This window comes from Elephantulus edwardii, unplaced genomic scaffold (assembly GCF_000299155.1).
Source record: "Elephantulus edwardii isolate Elephantulus edwardi_28Jun2011 unplaced genomic scaffold, EleEdw1.0 scaffold00180, whole genome shotgun sequence".
Taxonomy (NCBI): Eukaryota; Metazoa; Chordata; class Mammalia; order Macroscelidea; family Macroscelididae; genus Elephantulus; species Elephantulus edwardii.
Window position 1 is genome coordinate 1,293,011 of NW_006399930.1, and position 17,694 is coordinate 1,310,704.

General features: G+C 38.2%; 1 protein-coding gene across 1 annotated transcript in view; it reads left to right on the forward strand.

Moving 5' to 3' along the window:
- Nucleotides 1-17,694, forward strand: part of ADAMTS5 (ADAM metallopeptidase with thrombospondin type 1 motif, 5) — a 73,730-nt gene that overhangs the window by 45,567 nt on the left and 10,469 nt on the right. Inside the window, exons 4-6 of the mRNA XM_006896026.1 lie at nucleotides 8,407-8,690; nucleotides 15,193-15,376; nucleotides 15,709-15,884. Coding sequence (XP_006896088.1) covers nucleotides 8,407-8,690; nucleotides 15,193-15,376; nucleotides 15,709-15,884 — 644 coding nt within the window. The remainder of the gene's footprint in view (nucleotides 1-8,406; nucleotides 8,691-15,192; nucleotides 15,377-15,708; nucleotides 15,885-17,694) is intronic.

Consider the following 17,694-nt stretch of genomic DNA (forward strand, 5'->3'; position numbering starts at 1 on the left):
TCTGAAAGTGGAAAGAAAACTGCAGAACTGAAATAGAAAAAGCAAATTGAATGATGGGAAAACACTCGAAGGGCAAAAGGAAATCTATCCTTTAGAGGCAGTTCAAGAGCCTAGCATACTTCATTAAGAAATTCTATACATCTAAGCATCTCATTATCACTGAGTCAGAGCCAATGCATAGCTCACTCTTTGAGTTGGTTTTCAGGGGCCATAAATCACACAAGAGTAGATTGCCTCTGTTTCTCCCTTGTAGACTGGTGAATTCAAACTATCAGACACCACCTGTAGATAAGCAGTGCAACACCTTAAGGGCTACACCACCAGAGCTCTCCTATTGAAAGTTCGCTTTGTAAATGATACAAAAATATTGTGCGGGGAGAAGGGTGCAACAATGAATGAATGGAATCCCAAAATCTCTGTAGATGTTCATTGAAATGAAAAAATAAACAACCTAAATTAAAAAAAAAATAAATTCTTGAAGAATAAAAAAAAATACCAAGAAAGTCACAAATTTTAGAAATTATAATTCTGACTGAGAAATAATCTTTGAAATATGCTGTTGCAAATTCTCAACACTTTTATTTTAAAATAATAGAAACACAGGCAGATAGATGTCTAATGTTAAAGGAAATCTTCAGAGACCAAGTAGCTACATCTCACCTGCAGAAACAAATATACTCTCACTGCTTTAGTCTCTTTTTTAACATCTACGCTCTCTCTGAAATTGATAGTTAAATTGCAAATTATGTGAATTTATTCTTGATCATATTTGTACTCATATATTATTCAAAGTCAGGCTTTAAAAAATACATTTTTTATAGTTAGGCAATTTTCCCCCAGTTCTACAAAAATTCTCATCTGATACTTTTATGACTTCTTAGTGTGTTGGTCATTTGGAGCTTTGGTCAAAGAATGTTAACAATTCATAATTGCAATTTATTGTAACAAAAAATAAATACATCAGCTATGTGATTCTTTGGTATCATGTAGCCAAAATGAACTCATTTTTGCTATTTTTCTGGTGAGCTGATAATGCTATGTTACTTTATGCAATTCAAATTCATTATTCCTGAAGCCAGTTAAAGTCCAACTGGATTTAAAATTTCTCTCAATAGCAAATAAATATTATTTCTCAACTGAAAAGGCATTTGAGTATCTCATGGATTCACAAGCAGTGTTAAAAGCCACTGTATTAGACTTTTACCCAAGACTAATAATGTGATAATTTTGTTTAGTTCATTAAAATACTAGCAAAACCTTTACCTAGTTTTCTGCCTACCTGTGTCGATACTTTCAAGACCTCACTTTTTAAGTCTCTAATGAATAGAATATTAGCCTCTAATCTTGCTATTACTTTTCACTGTTTTTTCAGGTTTTTGGAAAATGAAATAACACCAATATTTTATTTCAAGATCATACGTTACGCATTCCACAAGGTTGAGCTAAACTTTGTATTATTAAATGAATGGATGTAGTTGCTAAGCAGCAAATGCTTATGGCTAAAGTGGGACTATATTTTTTCCCTGCACAAGTATTAGGTCAGCTAATTACAATGCTGTGTAAAATTTTGTTCCTTGCTGCATAATTTGGAGGTGATTTATTTATTTCATGTTTGTGGAATTTATGATCTTACTTTCTTTGCAGTAAATATGCTTTCTGCATTGTCTTTACTTTTTTCCACATTATGTCTTTCAATCCACATTCTAAATTTACTTTCAATTTACAGCGAATTTATATGCTTTCTGCATCTCTTCTACTCTTCTAGAAAGGACTCATGATAGAAAGCAACCAAGAGCATAACTTAGTATAAAGTATGTTAATAAACACTTATCTGAGTTATCATTGTACATACTAAGTATATACATTCAGTTACCAAATTTTCTCGTAGAAATTCATATAGTTATTCATTTGTGAACTTAAATTGCATTATCTGAACTTTTTTCTCATTTTTTAATAAATTAACCTGGCAAAATTTGGGGAAAAAACCTAGAAAGCAATATTTTATCACTTGCCTATATGTGTTGTTGTTGTTGTTATGTGCTGTTGAGTCACTTGCGACTCATAGCGACCCTATGTGCAACAGCCCTAAACTCTGCTCTGTCCTGTGCCAGTTGCACTGTCTCTGACACTCCCATCCTGATTATCCCAGTCACTGAATCAATCCACCTCATAGAGGGCCTTCCCCTCCTGCGCCATCCCTCCACCCTCCCAAGCATGATGTCCCTCTCCAAGGACCAGTCTCTCCTCACAACATGTCCAAAGTATGTTAGACGGAGCCTCAGAATCCTTGCCTGCAAGGAGCCACCCGGTTTAACCCTTTCCAGGACAAATCTGTTTGTTTTCCTAGCAGTCCATGGTATTCTCAATACTCTTTTTCCAGCACCACAGCTCAAAGGCATCAATTCTCCTTCTATCCTCCTTGGTAATTGTCCAACTCTCTGATGCATAACAAGTGATTTCAGAATAACAACAAAGAAAGGTAACATAGTTCAATAGTGAAGCTCAGTTATATCTCATTTCAAAAAGCCAAAAAAAACACAGCATCGAAACAGTCAGACATGCTGCAGCGCTGTTAATTTAAATAACTTTTTGGTGGTGACCAAAACCCTTACATATGTGCTTTTGAGGTTGCTGATGCTCTGACATTTCCCCTCAGGCCAAACAGTAGAAAAAGCAACCAGATATACAAAGAAACATACCCTGTGATAAGATCAGACAGATAAAATGAACGATAATCATAAAGTTTCTTCACTTTATTTATAGGATTCTTACACTACTCAGGTTTCCATTCAGAGTCAATATATTCATACAACCAATACTCATTGTCCTAATAGAGTCTTATTATTGTTTTACGTCCCTGATGATTTTAAACAGTAAGTAGTCATTTGGGGAGATGCTTCAAATGGGTAAATTGAAAGCAAGAAGTGCTATCCTTTGACAATAAGGAAAAAGACAGGCTAATTGTAAAGACCTAAGACATGAAAAATACACAAATTGTCTGCTACCATTTACCAAAGGACCAAAACCCCTGTTATACCTGCATGTACCTGAAGATGCTTCTAAATTCCAGCATGATACAATAGTGAGTACTCAGAAATAATCCCTGCAATCATTTAGGAAAAGTTAAATAGTAACGTGGATATAAGAGGAACAAAGAAAAGATCTGCTTGTCTACAAGTAAGTCTTTAAAAAATATATATGCAGTTTCAGAAATATATGTATGCAATAGATTGTTCTTGAAAAACCATTATCTGGAGAGATTATGTGTAATACCTCTTTCTTTCCCTCCTGCCCCAAGTGATGCTAGAGAAATGAAGTCTAAGAGTAAAATTAAATTCAAAACATTTAATTTACTTTTTAAATTATTGGTCATAAGTAGCCAGACCCTGATAGCATTTGACTCGCTGGCAAATTTTGGTTGATTAATACTGAACGTTTCTTGAATGAATTCCAGTAAGAAATACATAACAATTTGGTTATGTTTGAAAAGTCAGTGTGCTCATTCCACATTCACTGTGCATGCACAACTGTGGTCCAGAAAGGGAGAAGCTACATCTCCCTTCTCCGAGGACACTCCACCTAGCTGCTGTGTGTGTGTGTGTGTGTGTGTGTGTGTGTGTGTGACATTCTACAGTGTTTATAGAGGTTAGCTTTATGCAAACTGGCCAGCAGTATGAACCTGCAAAATAAAGGTAAGCCCTGGCAAAGGAATTGTGCAGCAAAAGCAGATTATCAAATTTCTTTCTTCAGTGCTTGGTAACCTTGAAGCCAGAGGGATAGCTATGCTGATTGTAATAGGTCAAGTGATGAGAAAAGCTATTATCAGGGTAGATAGGATTCAAGAACATTAATAAGCATAAGTTTATCAGGAAATCTGACAAATACGAAAAATTAACATGTAGCATAGTCAAAGAGCCAAGTTAACAGCCTCTTACTGAACAAAGAACTTTAGAGATAAAACAGTATTAGAAATCCAGTTCTCTGAGTCTGCAAAGTTAGCAGTTAGGATTTAGCATGCCATTTTTTAATGTAATGCTCAAAATCATTTTAGTCCTTTATAGTAGTAGCTGGATTTTTAAGATAAATGTATTTGTTAATAAGTGTATTTTTGAAAGTGTGTAAATAAAACATATATTTTTTGGCTGGGAAAATAGGAACATTTCCAGATTATTGAGGAGTGATGATGTCAGTTTGAGGAATAAGGTGCATCTGATTCAGGCCATATTCTTTCCAATCACTTGCTATGTATGTATCTGAAATCTGGACAATGAATAGGAATGATAGAAGAATTTATGCCTTTGAGCTGTGGTGTTGGAGAAGAACTCTGAACATCCCATAGATGGCAAAGGGAACAAATAGATATGTCTTGGAGAGGGTCCAGCCAGAGTGCTCTTTTGAGGCAAAAATGATGAGGCTTCACCTCACATACTTTGGGCACGTTGCTAGGAGATGCTCCTTCTTGGAGAGGGACATGATGTTGGGAAGAGGGAAGAGTCGGCAAGTGGTGGATTAAAACGGTGACTGCTGCAATCAGTCAGCCAGGTAGACTGATAAGGTGACTGCTGCAATGGGCTCTTGTGTGTCAGGAAGTGTGAGGTTGGTGCAGGATATCTATCATCAACACTAGCAGTCAGGAAATCAAGACTAATTGCCTTGGGAAAATCTTCTGTCAGGGACTCCAGAGTGCTGAAAAAAACAGCGATGTCAGTTGGGAGACTAAGGTGCGCCTAATGCAAGCTCTGGTCTTCGCAATTACTTGTTATCCTCAGGGAGCTGGATGATAACCAAGGATGACAGGAGAAGAATCGATACCTTCAAGTTGTGGTGCTGGAGAAGAGCCTTGAACATAACATGAACTGCCAAGAAAACAAATAGGTCTGTTTTGGAGAGGGTAAAACCAACTTTCTCCTTGGAGGCTAGAATTTTGAAGCTCTGTCTCACATACTATGGGTGCATAGCCAAAAGAGACAGGTCTTTGGAGAAAGACATCATGCTTAGAAGGGTGGAGGGACAGCACAGAAGAGGAAGACCCTGCATGAGATGAATTGATACAGTAACTGGGGCAATGGGGGGTTGGTGTGTTGGGATTAGTGAGACTGGCTCAGGACAGGACAGGATTCAGAGCTGCTGTGCATAGGGTCACTGTCGGTCACAGGTGACTCTATATAGCACATAACAATGAAAACAACACACACACACACACACACACACACACATATGTAAAGCTTTGGGAAGAAACTTTTCATCTTGAAATCTCCTGTTTGTAAGCTGATTTCAATTTTTTTCCACTCAGCAATTCTTTCCCTCATCATCTACAAGTGAGGAGTAATGACTGACCATAAGAGTGGATCACAGGAAGGGAAGGAGTTATTTTGGTTTAGGATAAATAAGGGAGGCACATGCCATTTGCACTCAAATATGATAGGGACTTCCAAGCTAATATTTGGTTACTTAATTTTACAGTTTGTGATTTTTCAGTACAGAAGGATAGTGTCTAAAATAGTAATTTTCAAGAACTGGCCAACATACTTGCTTTCTTAGTGATTTGTTGACAGCTTTCTGACATCAGTAGTCCACTAAGTATTTGCAAGTTTGCATTGTATACATATTCCCTTTGAAGAGACATAAGTGTATATATTTGTATAGCAGTGAAGATAATTCCATTCATGGGTTCTGAAGTAAACCTTACTGTGTCTTCTAAACAAAGCTTACTGAGGTTTCGGTATCTTTCTTTTCTATTGACTTGATGCTGATGTGTTTCTTATTAACTTGAATTTTTTTTTTTCTCCCACAGTTCTCTTTGGCTGCCTATTTACTTTCAATGCTTTTTCTGGCTTGTCTTATGAAGCTTTACCTCTTCTTATCTTATCTAATTATCTGGCTCAGAAGATAAAGACGTTGCTTTTTATTTGTGTTCATATAATGCTTCCATCACGTTGTTATGGTTGTTAGGTGCTATTGAGGCTAGTATGACTCACAGTGACCCTATGAACAAAAGATCTGAACCCAGTCCTGTCCTATGCCATCCTCACACTTCCTGACACACAAGAGCCCATTGCAGCAGTTACCATGCCAATCCACCCGGTTGAGGATCTTCCTCTCCTTCACTGACCCTCCACCCTTCCCAACGTCATGTTCCTCTCCAAGGAATAGCATCTTCTAGCAACACGTCCAAAGTATGTGAGGCAGAGCCTCATCATTTTTGCCTTCCAAAAGCACTCTGGCTGCACCCCCACCAAGACATCTGTTCATTCTCTCAGCTGTCCATGGGATGTTCAGTGCTCTTCTCCACCACCACATCTCAAAGGTGTCAGTTCTTTTTCTGTCGTCCTTATTCATTGTCCAGGTCTTTTTTCAAAGCATTTCTAATACACATAAAATAAACAGAATACTTATTCACTCTTTGGAAAGTGTCATTTGAATAAGATTTTCTTTAGTTGAAAGAAAAATAACAGAATACATCAAAAGTTATTTAATAGAGTCCTAAGTATCATATATTTCATCTTTTTTCATATGCTTCTTTATGGGTTAGCTCTGTTTGACTTCATGTAAAGTGTTTCTGTGAAGAGAGGAACCATTCACAGATATTGAGAAGAGATTATGGAGGGGACAACTATGAGAGCAAGAGCACTCAGTCAATTTAGTGTTTAGACAGGATTAAATGAATTTATTTATTTATTTATTCCTTTATTCCTTTATTTATTTCTTTATTTTTACTGATGCTTCTGCCCCTTGGCACAAGGTCTACCATTTAAGGGCTTCCCCTATGGGTGGTTCAGATATTTAACCTGCTTATCTGCTATCCAAAAGTTTAGAGAATAAATTCAACTCAAAGTACTTGAGAAGAAAGTCCTGAAAATCTAGAAAATAAGCCACTGAAAACCCTAGGGAGCACCATTCTGCTCTGACCAACATGAAACTGTCAAAATCAGATTGAATTCCTGGTAATTGGTTGAATTTAAATGTTGGTAACTGGCAACTTAGTAACTAGTTGGACTCAATTCTTGGTAACTGGTTAACTCTCTGTATACCTGTTCTCTGGGAATAAAAAAAGTAAGCTATCCACATGCCTCACAAAAGCTGTACGATAGATGGTGAAGAGTTCAGGCTCTGAGCATAAATCCCTAACAGCTACATGACACTGAGTAATTGGTCTATTTTGTGTTCCTCAGTTGTCTCACTTGGAGAATAAGGAAAACAATAGAAGCTGCCTCCTAGAGCTCTCCTAAGTGTTAGATAGATTGTGGTGTGTTGCTGTGACTATATGCAGGGAATTTTAACTCAGAAAAGACCCTGTAGGGACAGAAGAGAAACACCCTGTCTGATTTCTCGTGGCATCCACTTCCTAAATAACATGCCTCGAAAACTCTATGAACTTTGATAAGTGTCGTTGGTTGTAAAGGGGCTTCAGGCCTTTTGTTCATAGGGTCATTATGAGCTGTGCTCGACATGAAGGCAATCAACAAGAATGATCTTTATGGAAGTAAAGAATTGGGTCTTTTCTCTTGTGGAACAACTAGTGAGTTCAAGCCAGAGACCTTTTAGTTAGCTGAGCTCTTACCCATGGCACTTCTTGCTGTTGTTGATTTACGCCTTCCAGTGGGAACCAACTCATAGCTAACCCTTCAGTGGGTTTTCAAAGCTTGCCGATTGCATGGGAGGATATTCTGCATCATTCTCTCAAGGAATAGCTATTCAAACTGCCTACATTTGGGTTGCAGCACAGCTCCCTACCCACTAGGTCACCAGAGCTCCTTCATGGCACCTCTGAGCCTCATGTATCTGGTTTCTAAGACTTTAAGTCTTAAAGGACAGAAACGGCCTGTCTTTCTTCCAGATGAATTCAAATCCTTGGAGACAGCAGTCTTTTGCTTAGTAGCAGAACAGTTCCCATAAGATGAGTGCAAACTCATAATTCTTTCTGAAACTTGTAAATATTCACTTGACTTTGTGGTAAGAAGCTATGCTGCAATCCCAAAGGCCTGCGATTTGAATCCACCAGCAGCTCCTTGGGAAAAGGATGGAGAATTTCCTCCAGTGTAATTACTGCCTCTGAGAACCTGCCAAGCGTCAGCTATTGGTCAGTTCCAACTTGATGGTATACAGCAACATAAATGTATACCAATATATTTATATACATATAGACATAGACAGATAGATAGATAGATACACACTCACACATTAAAGGGAATTTTAGTGACATGGTCCGGAGAGAATCCTGGAGAGTGGTTGGTGAGCGCAGAACATTTAAGAAATCCAGTACCTCACTGAATTCCCTCTCTAGCTCTTCTCACTGGTTGGTACATGATAATCTGAGCTAACGACCGTGTTACTCTTTTTGATGAAGTATTTTAGTGGTTTGAAATGTCAACATAAAACCATAAATAATCTTGGGTTTTCTTTCAGGTAACTGTCTTCTAGATCTACCACGAAAGCAGATTCCTGGCCCAGAAGAGCTTCCAGGACAGACGTATGATGCCACACAACAGTGCAACCTGACTTTCGGGCCTGAGTACACGGTGTGTCCGGGCATGGATGTCTGCGCGCGCCTGTGGTGTGCTGTGGTTCGCCAGGGCCAGATGGTGTGTCTCACCAAGAAGTTGCCTGCTGTGGAAGGGACGCCCTGTGGAAAAGGGAGGATCTGCCTGCAGGGAAAGTGTGTGGACAAAACTAAGAAAAAATATTACTCCGTAAGTGATTCTTTTCTTCTCACACAACACCTGGAGATTCAAGATCTCAGGTGTGCTTTTTTGGCATATATATGTACATATACACATACATACATATATATACATATGTATATATACACACATACACATATATATGTGTGTGTATGTATATATAGGCACTGCCAACAGAAAGCTTCATTTGATAGTTATAACAACTACTTTTCTTTAGCTTCTAGTTCCAGCTTTTATCCGTTGTCAGTAATTAGGCACTGTAACAAATGCTGACAGTATATATTCTTCACCCTTTGAATGTATTTATTAACAAACCTATAGCCAAGATTTTGTCGAACCTAGCTATTGTTGATTCTGAATATTGGAAATTTCATGTGTATCAGAGTAGGACTCTACTCCCTTGAATAGGTTCTTGTTTGCATTTATTTTAATTGTGGTACAAATGTACACAACAAAATATTCACCAATTCAATAATTTTTATATGCAAAATTGAGTCATACCAGTGTCTACATGTGACACAAATCTCATGCCTATTTTCTACCACCAGTATTGCAAACTCAAGACACATGTGCTGGGCAGGTAGCAATACTGAATCTACTGGTCACGTCTATAATTAGATAAATGTCTTTAGTCTGCTTCTTTCTGTAAACTTTTTGTCTGTCAAATATTATTCTAAAAATATCAAGCAGACTAGGAAGAAGGATTGGCCATCCACTTGCAAAATAACTGGTCTTCGAAAAACCCTAAGTACAATTGAGCCCACTTAGACTAGCAGATGTGGCAACTGAGGCTGAGATCTCAAATATGGAAACACAAAGGAGGAGGAACAGTTGTAAGCAGACACCAGTGATTAGAACGTGGAATGTGAGAAGCATGAATGTAGGAAAATTGGACATTGTTAAAAAAGAAATGGAACACATAAATATTGACATACTAGGTATTCGGGAAGTGAGATGGTTTGGCATGGGACATTTTGAATCAGATGATCATATGATCTTCTATGCTGGAGATGAAAAGGTGAGAAAAAGGGAAGTTGCTTTCATAATTAAAAAAAATAATTTCTAGATTCATCTTGAAATATAATGTGGTGAGTGACAGTAAACTATCCATATGCATATAAAAAAGTCCAATAAATACCATGATCATTCAAATAAAGGCACAGATAACTAAGAAGCCAAAGAAGAGGAAATAGAAGATTTGTACCAACATTTACAGTCATAAATCAATCGATCATACAATCAAGATTCATTAATAATAATGGGTTACTGGAATACAAAATTTGGGAACAGGGAAGAAAGATTAGTATTTCCCATGTTGGAAAACATGGATTTGGTGACAAAAATGAAGCTAGAGAAAGAATGATAAAATTCTGCACACTCAATTATTTACTCTTTGCAAATTCCTTTTACAAGAAATACTAACACAGGCTATACACATGGATTTCACCTGATGGTATGCATAGGAATCAAATCGATTATATCTGTGGAAAGAATCTCTGGAGAAGCTCAATATCAGCTGTGAAAACTAGGCCAGGTGCTGACTGTGGAACAGACCACCAACTACTCATTGCAAGTTCAAGCTGAAGTTGAAGAAAATGAAATCTACATGAACCAAAATTTGACCTTAAGTCTATCCCACTTGAATTTCAAAACCATCTCAGAAACAGATTTGAGGCTTGAACACCAATGAGCAAAGATATCAAGGATGTGGAAGGATATCAAGAATATAATCCATGAAGAACACAAACTGTCATTACAAAGGTAGAGGACCAAGATAGATGTCAGATGAGACCCTGAATATTGCACTAGAGCTCTGAGAAGCCAAAGCTAAGGGAAGAAACCAAGAAATTAAGGAGCTGAAAGAAAGATTTCAAAGAGCAGCTTGGGAAGAAAAAAGTTTTATAATGAAATGTGCAAAGAGCAGGAGTTGGAAAATCAAAAGGACCAAACTTACTCAGCATTTTTTAAGATGAAGGGATTGAAAAACAAACTCAAGCCTCGAGATGCAATACTTAATGATGCTTTGGGCAGAATATTAGGTGATCCAAGAAGCTTTAAAAGAACATGGAAGGAGTATACAAAGTCACTGAACCAGGAGGAATTGGCTGACACAGAAGAGTTTCAGGAAAAAGCGTATGAGCAAGAGCCTGTGATGATGAAGGAAGAAGTTCAAGCTGCTCTGAAAGAATTGGCAAAAAAAAAAACACACCCCAAGGCCCCAGGAATGGAAGGCGTACCAATTGCCATATTTCAACAAACAGTTGCTGCCCAGGATGTGCGCACTAAGTTGTGCTGAGAAATCTGGATGACAACTACCTGGCCAATTGACTGGAAGAGATTGATATTGTTCGCAGTCCAAAGAGAGGTGACCCGGCAGATTGCAGAAATTAAATCAAACAATATCATTAATATGACATGCAAGCAAGATTCTGCTGAAGATTATCCTAAAATGACTGGAGCAGGCATATCAGCAGAGAACTGCCAGATGCGCAGGCTGGGTTTAGAAAAGAGGCAGGGGCACTAGGGATATTATAGCTAAAGTAAGATGGATCTTGGCTGAAAGCCGAGAGTACCAAAGGAAAGTCTATCTGTGTTTCATTGACTATGCAAAGGCATTTGACTGTGTGGATCACAACAAACTGTGACTGACTCAGAGAACGATGGGAATCCCAGAACTTTTGATTGTGCTTATTTATGCAAAACCTATACTAGGACCAGGAGGCAGTCATCAGAACAGAGCAAGGAGACACTGCATGGTTCAAAATTAAGAAGGGTGTACACCAGGGATGTATTCCATCTCCATACCTTTCAGTCTTTTTATAGACAGATCATCTGGGAGGCTGGGCTATATGAGGAGAAGTGTGGAATCAGAATTGGAGGAAGATTCATCAACAACCTGTCTTATGCAGATGACACAACCCTGCTTGCTGAAACTGAGGAAAACTTGAAGCACTTGTTGCAGAAGATCAAGGACTGCAGCCTTTAATATGGATTGAAGCTCAACATCAAGAAAACAAAGATTCTCTACAATCGCAGAGGTGCGCGGTTCGAATCCACCAGATGCTGCCGGGGAAGGAGGGGCAATCTCCTCCTGTACCAGTCAGATCTGATTTGATGGTACACGCACACAAAAATTAAAAAAAAAAAATTTAAAAAGAAAAGAAAGATTCTCACCACTGGGCCAATTGGCAGCTTCATAATGGATGGTTGAAGAGATAGAGATTGTTACCAGCTTTAGTTTGCTTTGTTCCACAGTCAGCACTCTTGGTACCAGCAACCAGGAAATCAAGAGATGAATTGCATTGGGAAATCAGCTGTCAGAGACCTCTCCAATGACGTCAGTCTGGATACTAAGGTGTGCCTGATCCCAGCCATACTTTTGACAGTTGCCTGGTATGTGTCAGAGAGCTGAACTAGGGATGATAGGAAGAATTGATGCCTTTGAGCTGTGGTAATGGAGAAGAGTGTTGAGTATACTATGGACTGCCAGGAGATCAAACAGGTTTGTCCTGGAGAAGGTGAAGCCAGCTTGGAGGCAAGGATTCGGAGGCTTCGTCTGACATACTTTGAGCATATTGCAAGGAGGGACCTTGTCCTTGGAGAGGGACATCGTGCTTGGAAGGGTGGAGGGACAGAGGAGAGGGAGATCGTCAATGAGATGGACTGATGAGGGTAAGTATGTCAGAGGCAGTAAAGTTGGCACAAGATAGAGCTGGCTTCAGGGCTGTTGTACATGCTGAGTCACACCTAATTCCACCCTTTTTTATCTCCTTACCCTCTTCAATATGGAGCTCTGGTGGCCTATTGGCAAAGAAGCTTCACTGCAATCCCAGAGGACATGGTTTGAGGACACCATGTGCTCCGCTGGAGAAGTATACACAATCTTCTCCTGTGGGTTTAAGTGCCCCTGAAAATCCACTGGAGGGTCAGTTATGGGTCAGTTCCGACTCTACGGTATACAACAACAAATATATATATAAATGTGTGTGTGTATTCTTGACAGTGCATGGTATGTTTGTTCAATACTCTTCTGCAGCACCAGAAACATATATATGTGTATGTAATAAGTAAGGTAATTTGAGTGATTTCTTTGATTCAGCATTCTTTATTCAAACTATATCCTTATTCTGTCATACATCTGAATTCCCTATTTCCTTTTGTGGGTGTGTGTTTCTTTTTAAAATATTTTTATTATTAATTTTTTATACATGTACGTTGTCATTTATACAATCATTCATATACACTGTACTTTTATAATTAATTACTAGTTGGACAATGACTAGGGAGGATAGAAGGAGAATTGATGCCTTTGAGCTATGGTGCTGAAGAAGAGTATTCAGTGTAACCATGGACACTGTGAGATTGTGAGGATGGTACAGGATAGAGCAAGAGTTAGATCTGTTGTTCAGAGGGTTGCTGTGAGTTATAATCAACTCGATGGTGTCTAACAATAACAGCAGGAGAGTGTGTGTGTGTGTGTGTGTGTGTGTGTGTGTGTGTGTGTGTGTATCCACATCGTCTGAATCCACCAACTTCTCTGCAGGAGAAGGATGGGCAATCACTTCCCTTATGATTTACAACCTCTGAAAACCCACTGGATGGTCAGATATGGATTAATTCTGATTCAGTGAATATAACAACAGCAACATACACATACATATATACACCACATGTTTTATCTGTTTATTCCATAGGCTGTAAAGTTGATCACTGTGCATTTTTTTCCAAGTGTCCCTGGGTAGGTTCCATTCTCCCAGTTTTCGATTAACAACTGAACACTCTAATACCAGGTCTCCTTATAGATTTCTTTTCTGAAGTCTAGTTTCACACTTTTTTACTTGCTAGTATACTTTAAATTCAATAAAGGTGTAGTAGCAAAGTTGACACTCAACTGTATCTACATAAACACACAATAAGCTTCAAAAAAAAGTGTTTGGTTTGATTTTGTCTCCTGTTAGCAAGTTCGTTTTAATTTCAGAATCTGAGGTAATTTACACCTACTTCAGGACAATACCTCTTTGGTGGCATACTGCTAGCCTGGGTCCAGCAAAGACCTTTGTAATTTTCAAGATTGGAGCAAAATCATTATTCATTCTCCTAGGTGTGCGAATCCTTGAATGAGTGTTATCATATTTGTTATTGTTGTTGTGTACCACAGAGCGGGAACCAGCCCATAGCTGACCCTCCAGCAGGTTTTCAGAAGTAATTAATCATTTGGGAGGAGATTGTCCATCTTTCTCCCGCTGAGCATCTGGTGGCCTTGAACTGCCTGCCTTCAAGATTGCAATGCAGATTCTTGCTACTAGGCCACCATAGGGTTTCTTATTTTTAAAGGAATCCTTGTTAAAATGCATCATTGCTGATCGAAAGGTCAGCTGTTAGGCCCCAGCTGCCTTTCCAGAGGAAAAGAGGAAGCTGTCTGCTTCCATGAGGATATATACCTTTGGAAACTCCACAGTACAGTTATTTCTCGTCTGTCCTAGAGGGGTGCTGTGAGTCAGAATATGCAACATAAACAAATTTGGTTTTGGTTTATGTCTTTCAAGCACTATATCGTACAGCAAGCAGTCCCAGATATGATCTGGGCAGCCAGGAAAAGTATTTCACATAACCTCTCAAGAAAGGAATTGGTAAGATTCTTCTTGTTGGAAGTTCTTTACTTCCTGTAACATTTCCAGTGTAAAGGATGCAGGGCGTTGTAATCCCTGGGTTATGTGCCTGAACTTCCATATCTGTCACATTCTTTCTCTACTGGATTGACTGTCATCTAATTAGGAATTCAACCAGGCAAAACACAGGCCAAATAAATTCAGTATTTATATCTATCACAATGTCTGTCACAACAGGATTTTTGTGAAAAAGACAAAATATTCTTAAAGAGGGAAAAAAAAATACTTGAGCACAGTAAATAACGCCTAACATTTTTGAAAACCCTTACCATCCTAACAACCATTGTAACACTCTGATAGTTTAGTCCATATGGAGTTGCCCTGCAAATCCAAGGCCACCCCTTTCTGACTATTCAAATTCACCCGTCAGCTCCATAAGAGAAAGACTGGCAGTTTCCTCCTGTGTGATTTTTACAGCCCAGAAATACAGTGGAGGATCAGCTAAGAGCCATTTCTGACTCGACAGCAATGATTTTAAGTTCTTTGAAGATTCAAATTCAGAATGCATAAAATGTAAACTTTAATTCAGCTGTTATTTACCAAAGGATATATCATCAGAAGGCATAAGTATAAAATGACTTAGAGAACCCAAAAGTTAAACTTGTGTTATACTCAGTATTTCAGGTAGAACTTTCAGATGTTTAGTGTTAAGAGGTGTCTGGAGGAAAAAATTCTTAGAATCAGGGAACATTTTCAATCCTCAAGCATCCAATACTTATGACCATGAAGATAAAAATTAGATTATATCTATGTCGATGCTTCATCTGGGTCATTAATGGAAGTGATTTCCAAATGAACATTTTCCTCTTCTCTGATCTGACATGACTTTTTTGTAATTTTAGACTTCAAGCCATGGAAACTGGGGGTCTTGGGGTCCCTGGGGCCAATGTTCTCGCTCTTGTGGAGGAGGAGTTCAGTTTGCCTATCGCCACTGCAATAACCCTGCTCCCAGAAACAGTGGCCGCTACTGCACCGGGAAGAGGGCGATCTACCGTTCCTGTAGCGTCGTCCCCTGTCCCCCCAGTGGTAAGCAGTTACTACAAGGAAAGCTTTCTTTGTATTCTAGCACTCATAAATGGGCTGGGCAAGTGGGCTTAACTAGATGATTCCACCTATGTACAAGTCAGTGAAAAAAAAAGACATCAATTTTAGTTTTAGTGTTCAGGGATTTGGAAGAAAATAGCTGCTGCTTTTAACTATATATAGCTTGATAAATTTTTTCAGCAATGATACATAAAGAACATCCACTAGGAGAAAATAAAACAATATTTTCTTGTTAAATAGAAATTCTTGTTAGAAATATTCGGATATATCTAAGTTTAGAACAAATAAAATAATGTCAAATCTTTGTTTCTTAGGTAAATCTTTTCGTCATGAGCAATGTGAAGCCAAAAATGGCTATCAGTCAGATGCCAAAGGAGTGAAAGTATTTGTGGAATGGGTTCCCAAATATGCAGGTATCCTGCCGGGGGACGTGTGCAAGCTGACCTGTAGAGCAAAGGGAACTGGCTACTACGTGGTCTTTTCTCCAAAGGTAACCACACACCAGCTGTCTAAAGTCCTGGGTGACTAAAGGACTGGTAGACTCGAAGCCAGATACTACCTTAGCATTATTTTCTTAATGATTTGATTCAAACTTACTAGACTCGACTGATAGCTGACCCTTCATTAGGTTTCCAGTTCTGTAAATCCCAGAGAAACAGGTACACAGCTTTCTCCCATGGAGCCACTGTTGGATTCGATCCACCAGCGAGGTGTGACCTTTAGGTTAGTGAACAACTCCCTACAGACTAAGTCACCAGAGCTCCTTGGTGATTACGTTAAGAAGAATTTTGTTTTCACCGTTATAAAATCCATTATTTTCAAGCTCTGTACAATTGAAATTATAAACAGAAAAAGCAACTGTCTAATTTTTTTAGCATACTGTGAAAGAAGGGAAGGTATGATCTTTTAAATAACCATGAAGACAAGTACATTTCCTATTTAAAAAAAAAAAGAATGAAGTACATTTATTAGCCTATTTAAAAATTAGAAGAATATTTTCTTATTTTATCTATCATTTACATAAGAATTTGTTTTCACTCTTGAAGCTAGGTTTCAGGCTTACCTCTGGGGCCAGACTTCTAAATAAGTCTTGCACCTTTAACCTGAATCTTGACTTATAAGTGAGCATTATCTCCTATTATTTTTTTCAAATGATCAATAATTTTTAAATTATTACACTTTTATTTCTTAAAATGAATCTTTTGCTGCTATCTGTCATCAAGTGAAAACCCACTCATAGCTGATCCTATAGTAAGATTATAGAGGCTATAAAATGCTTGAGAGGAGATTGTTCATCTCTCTCTCACAGTGCAGCTGGTGGATTCAAATTGCCTACCTTTGGGTTGTCAGCACCATTATGCCTCGAGGCCATCAGAGCTCCCTTGTTTTGTAACAATTTAAAAATAATGGTTATCTGATTTGCCAACTTTCTTACAGGGAACATCCTGGAGGATTTAAACCATCAACCTTTTAGTTAGTAGCCAAGCACCACCCAGGGACTTTCTACTGATAGGGCAAGATTCTGATCTGTTGTTGTTCATAGGGTTGCTAAAAGTCATGACTGACTGAATGGCACCTAACAACAATAGTTTGCCAATAGATGTTACTTTTTTTAAAAGCTTATAAACCTGACTTTTGGTTATTTATGAAATTTTATTGCAAATAAGCTAATGTCTAATTTCAAGAATTTAAAAATATTACACCTGTTTACCGTAAAAATACTACATTTTCACTTTAAAAATACTTCAGAGCTAGAACAACAAAACAAATCACCTAGGTGTTTCTTACCATTTATAGATAAATGCTATTAACTTGTGGAAGTAGATTCTATTTTGGTAAACATACACTGACTCAGACTTACATGTGTGAAAAGAGAGCATTAACCAATATATTCACATTTGAACTGATTTCTTTCACTCAGCATGTTTTCGCAGTTCGCCTATGCTGTATCATGTAGCAGAACTTAACTTTGTTTATGACTGAGTAGTGTTCTACTGTATGCTTATACCAGATTTTGTTATCCCTTCATCTACTGATGGGCATTTAGATTGCTCCTAACATAAGGATTTTTCTTAAGATGCTCCGAAGAATCTCTTGACTAAATCAATGTAATTATTTTTAGGTTATGTTTTTGTTTTCCTTTTCATTGTATCATCTGATATAATAAATCTCAGAACTCATATATAAGTATCTCAGAGTATGCAGAGACTGTCTATTGACACTCTGATCACTGATCATCAGACAGTGCCCTGGAAGAAAGGCTTGGCAATCTATTTCCATAGATAGTGCTGTTCAGTCCA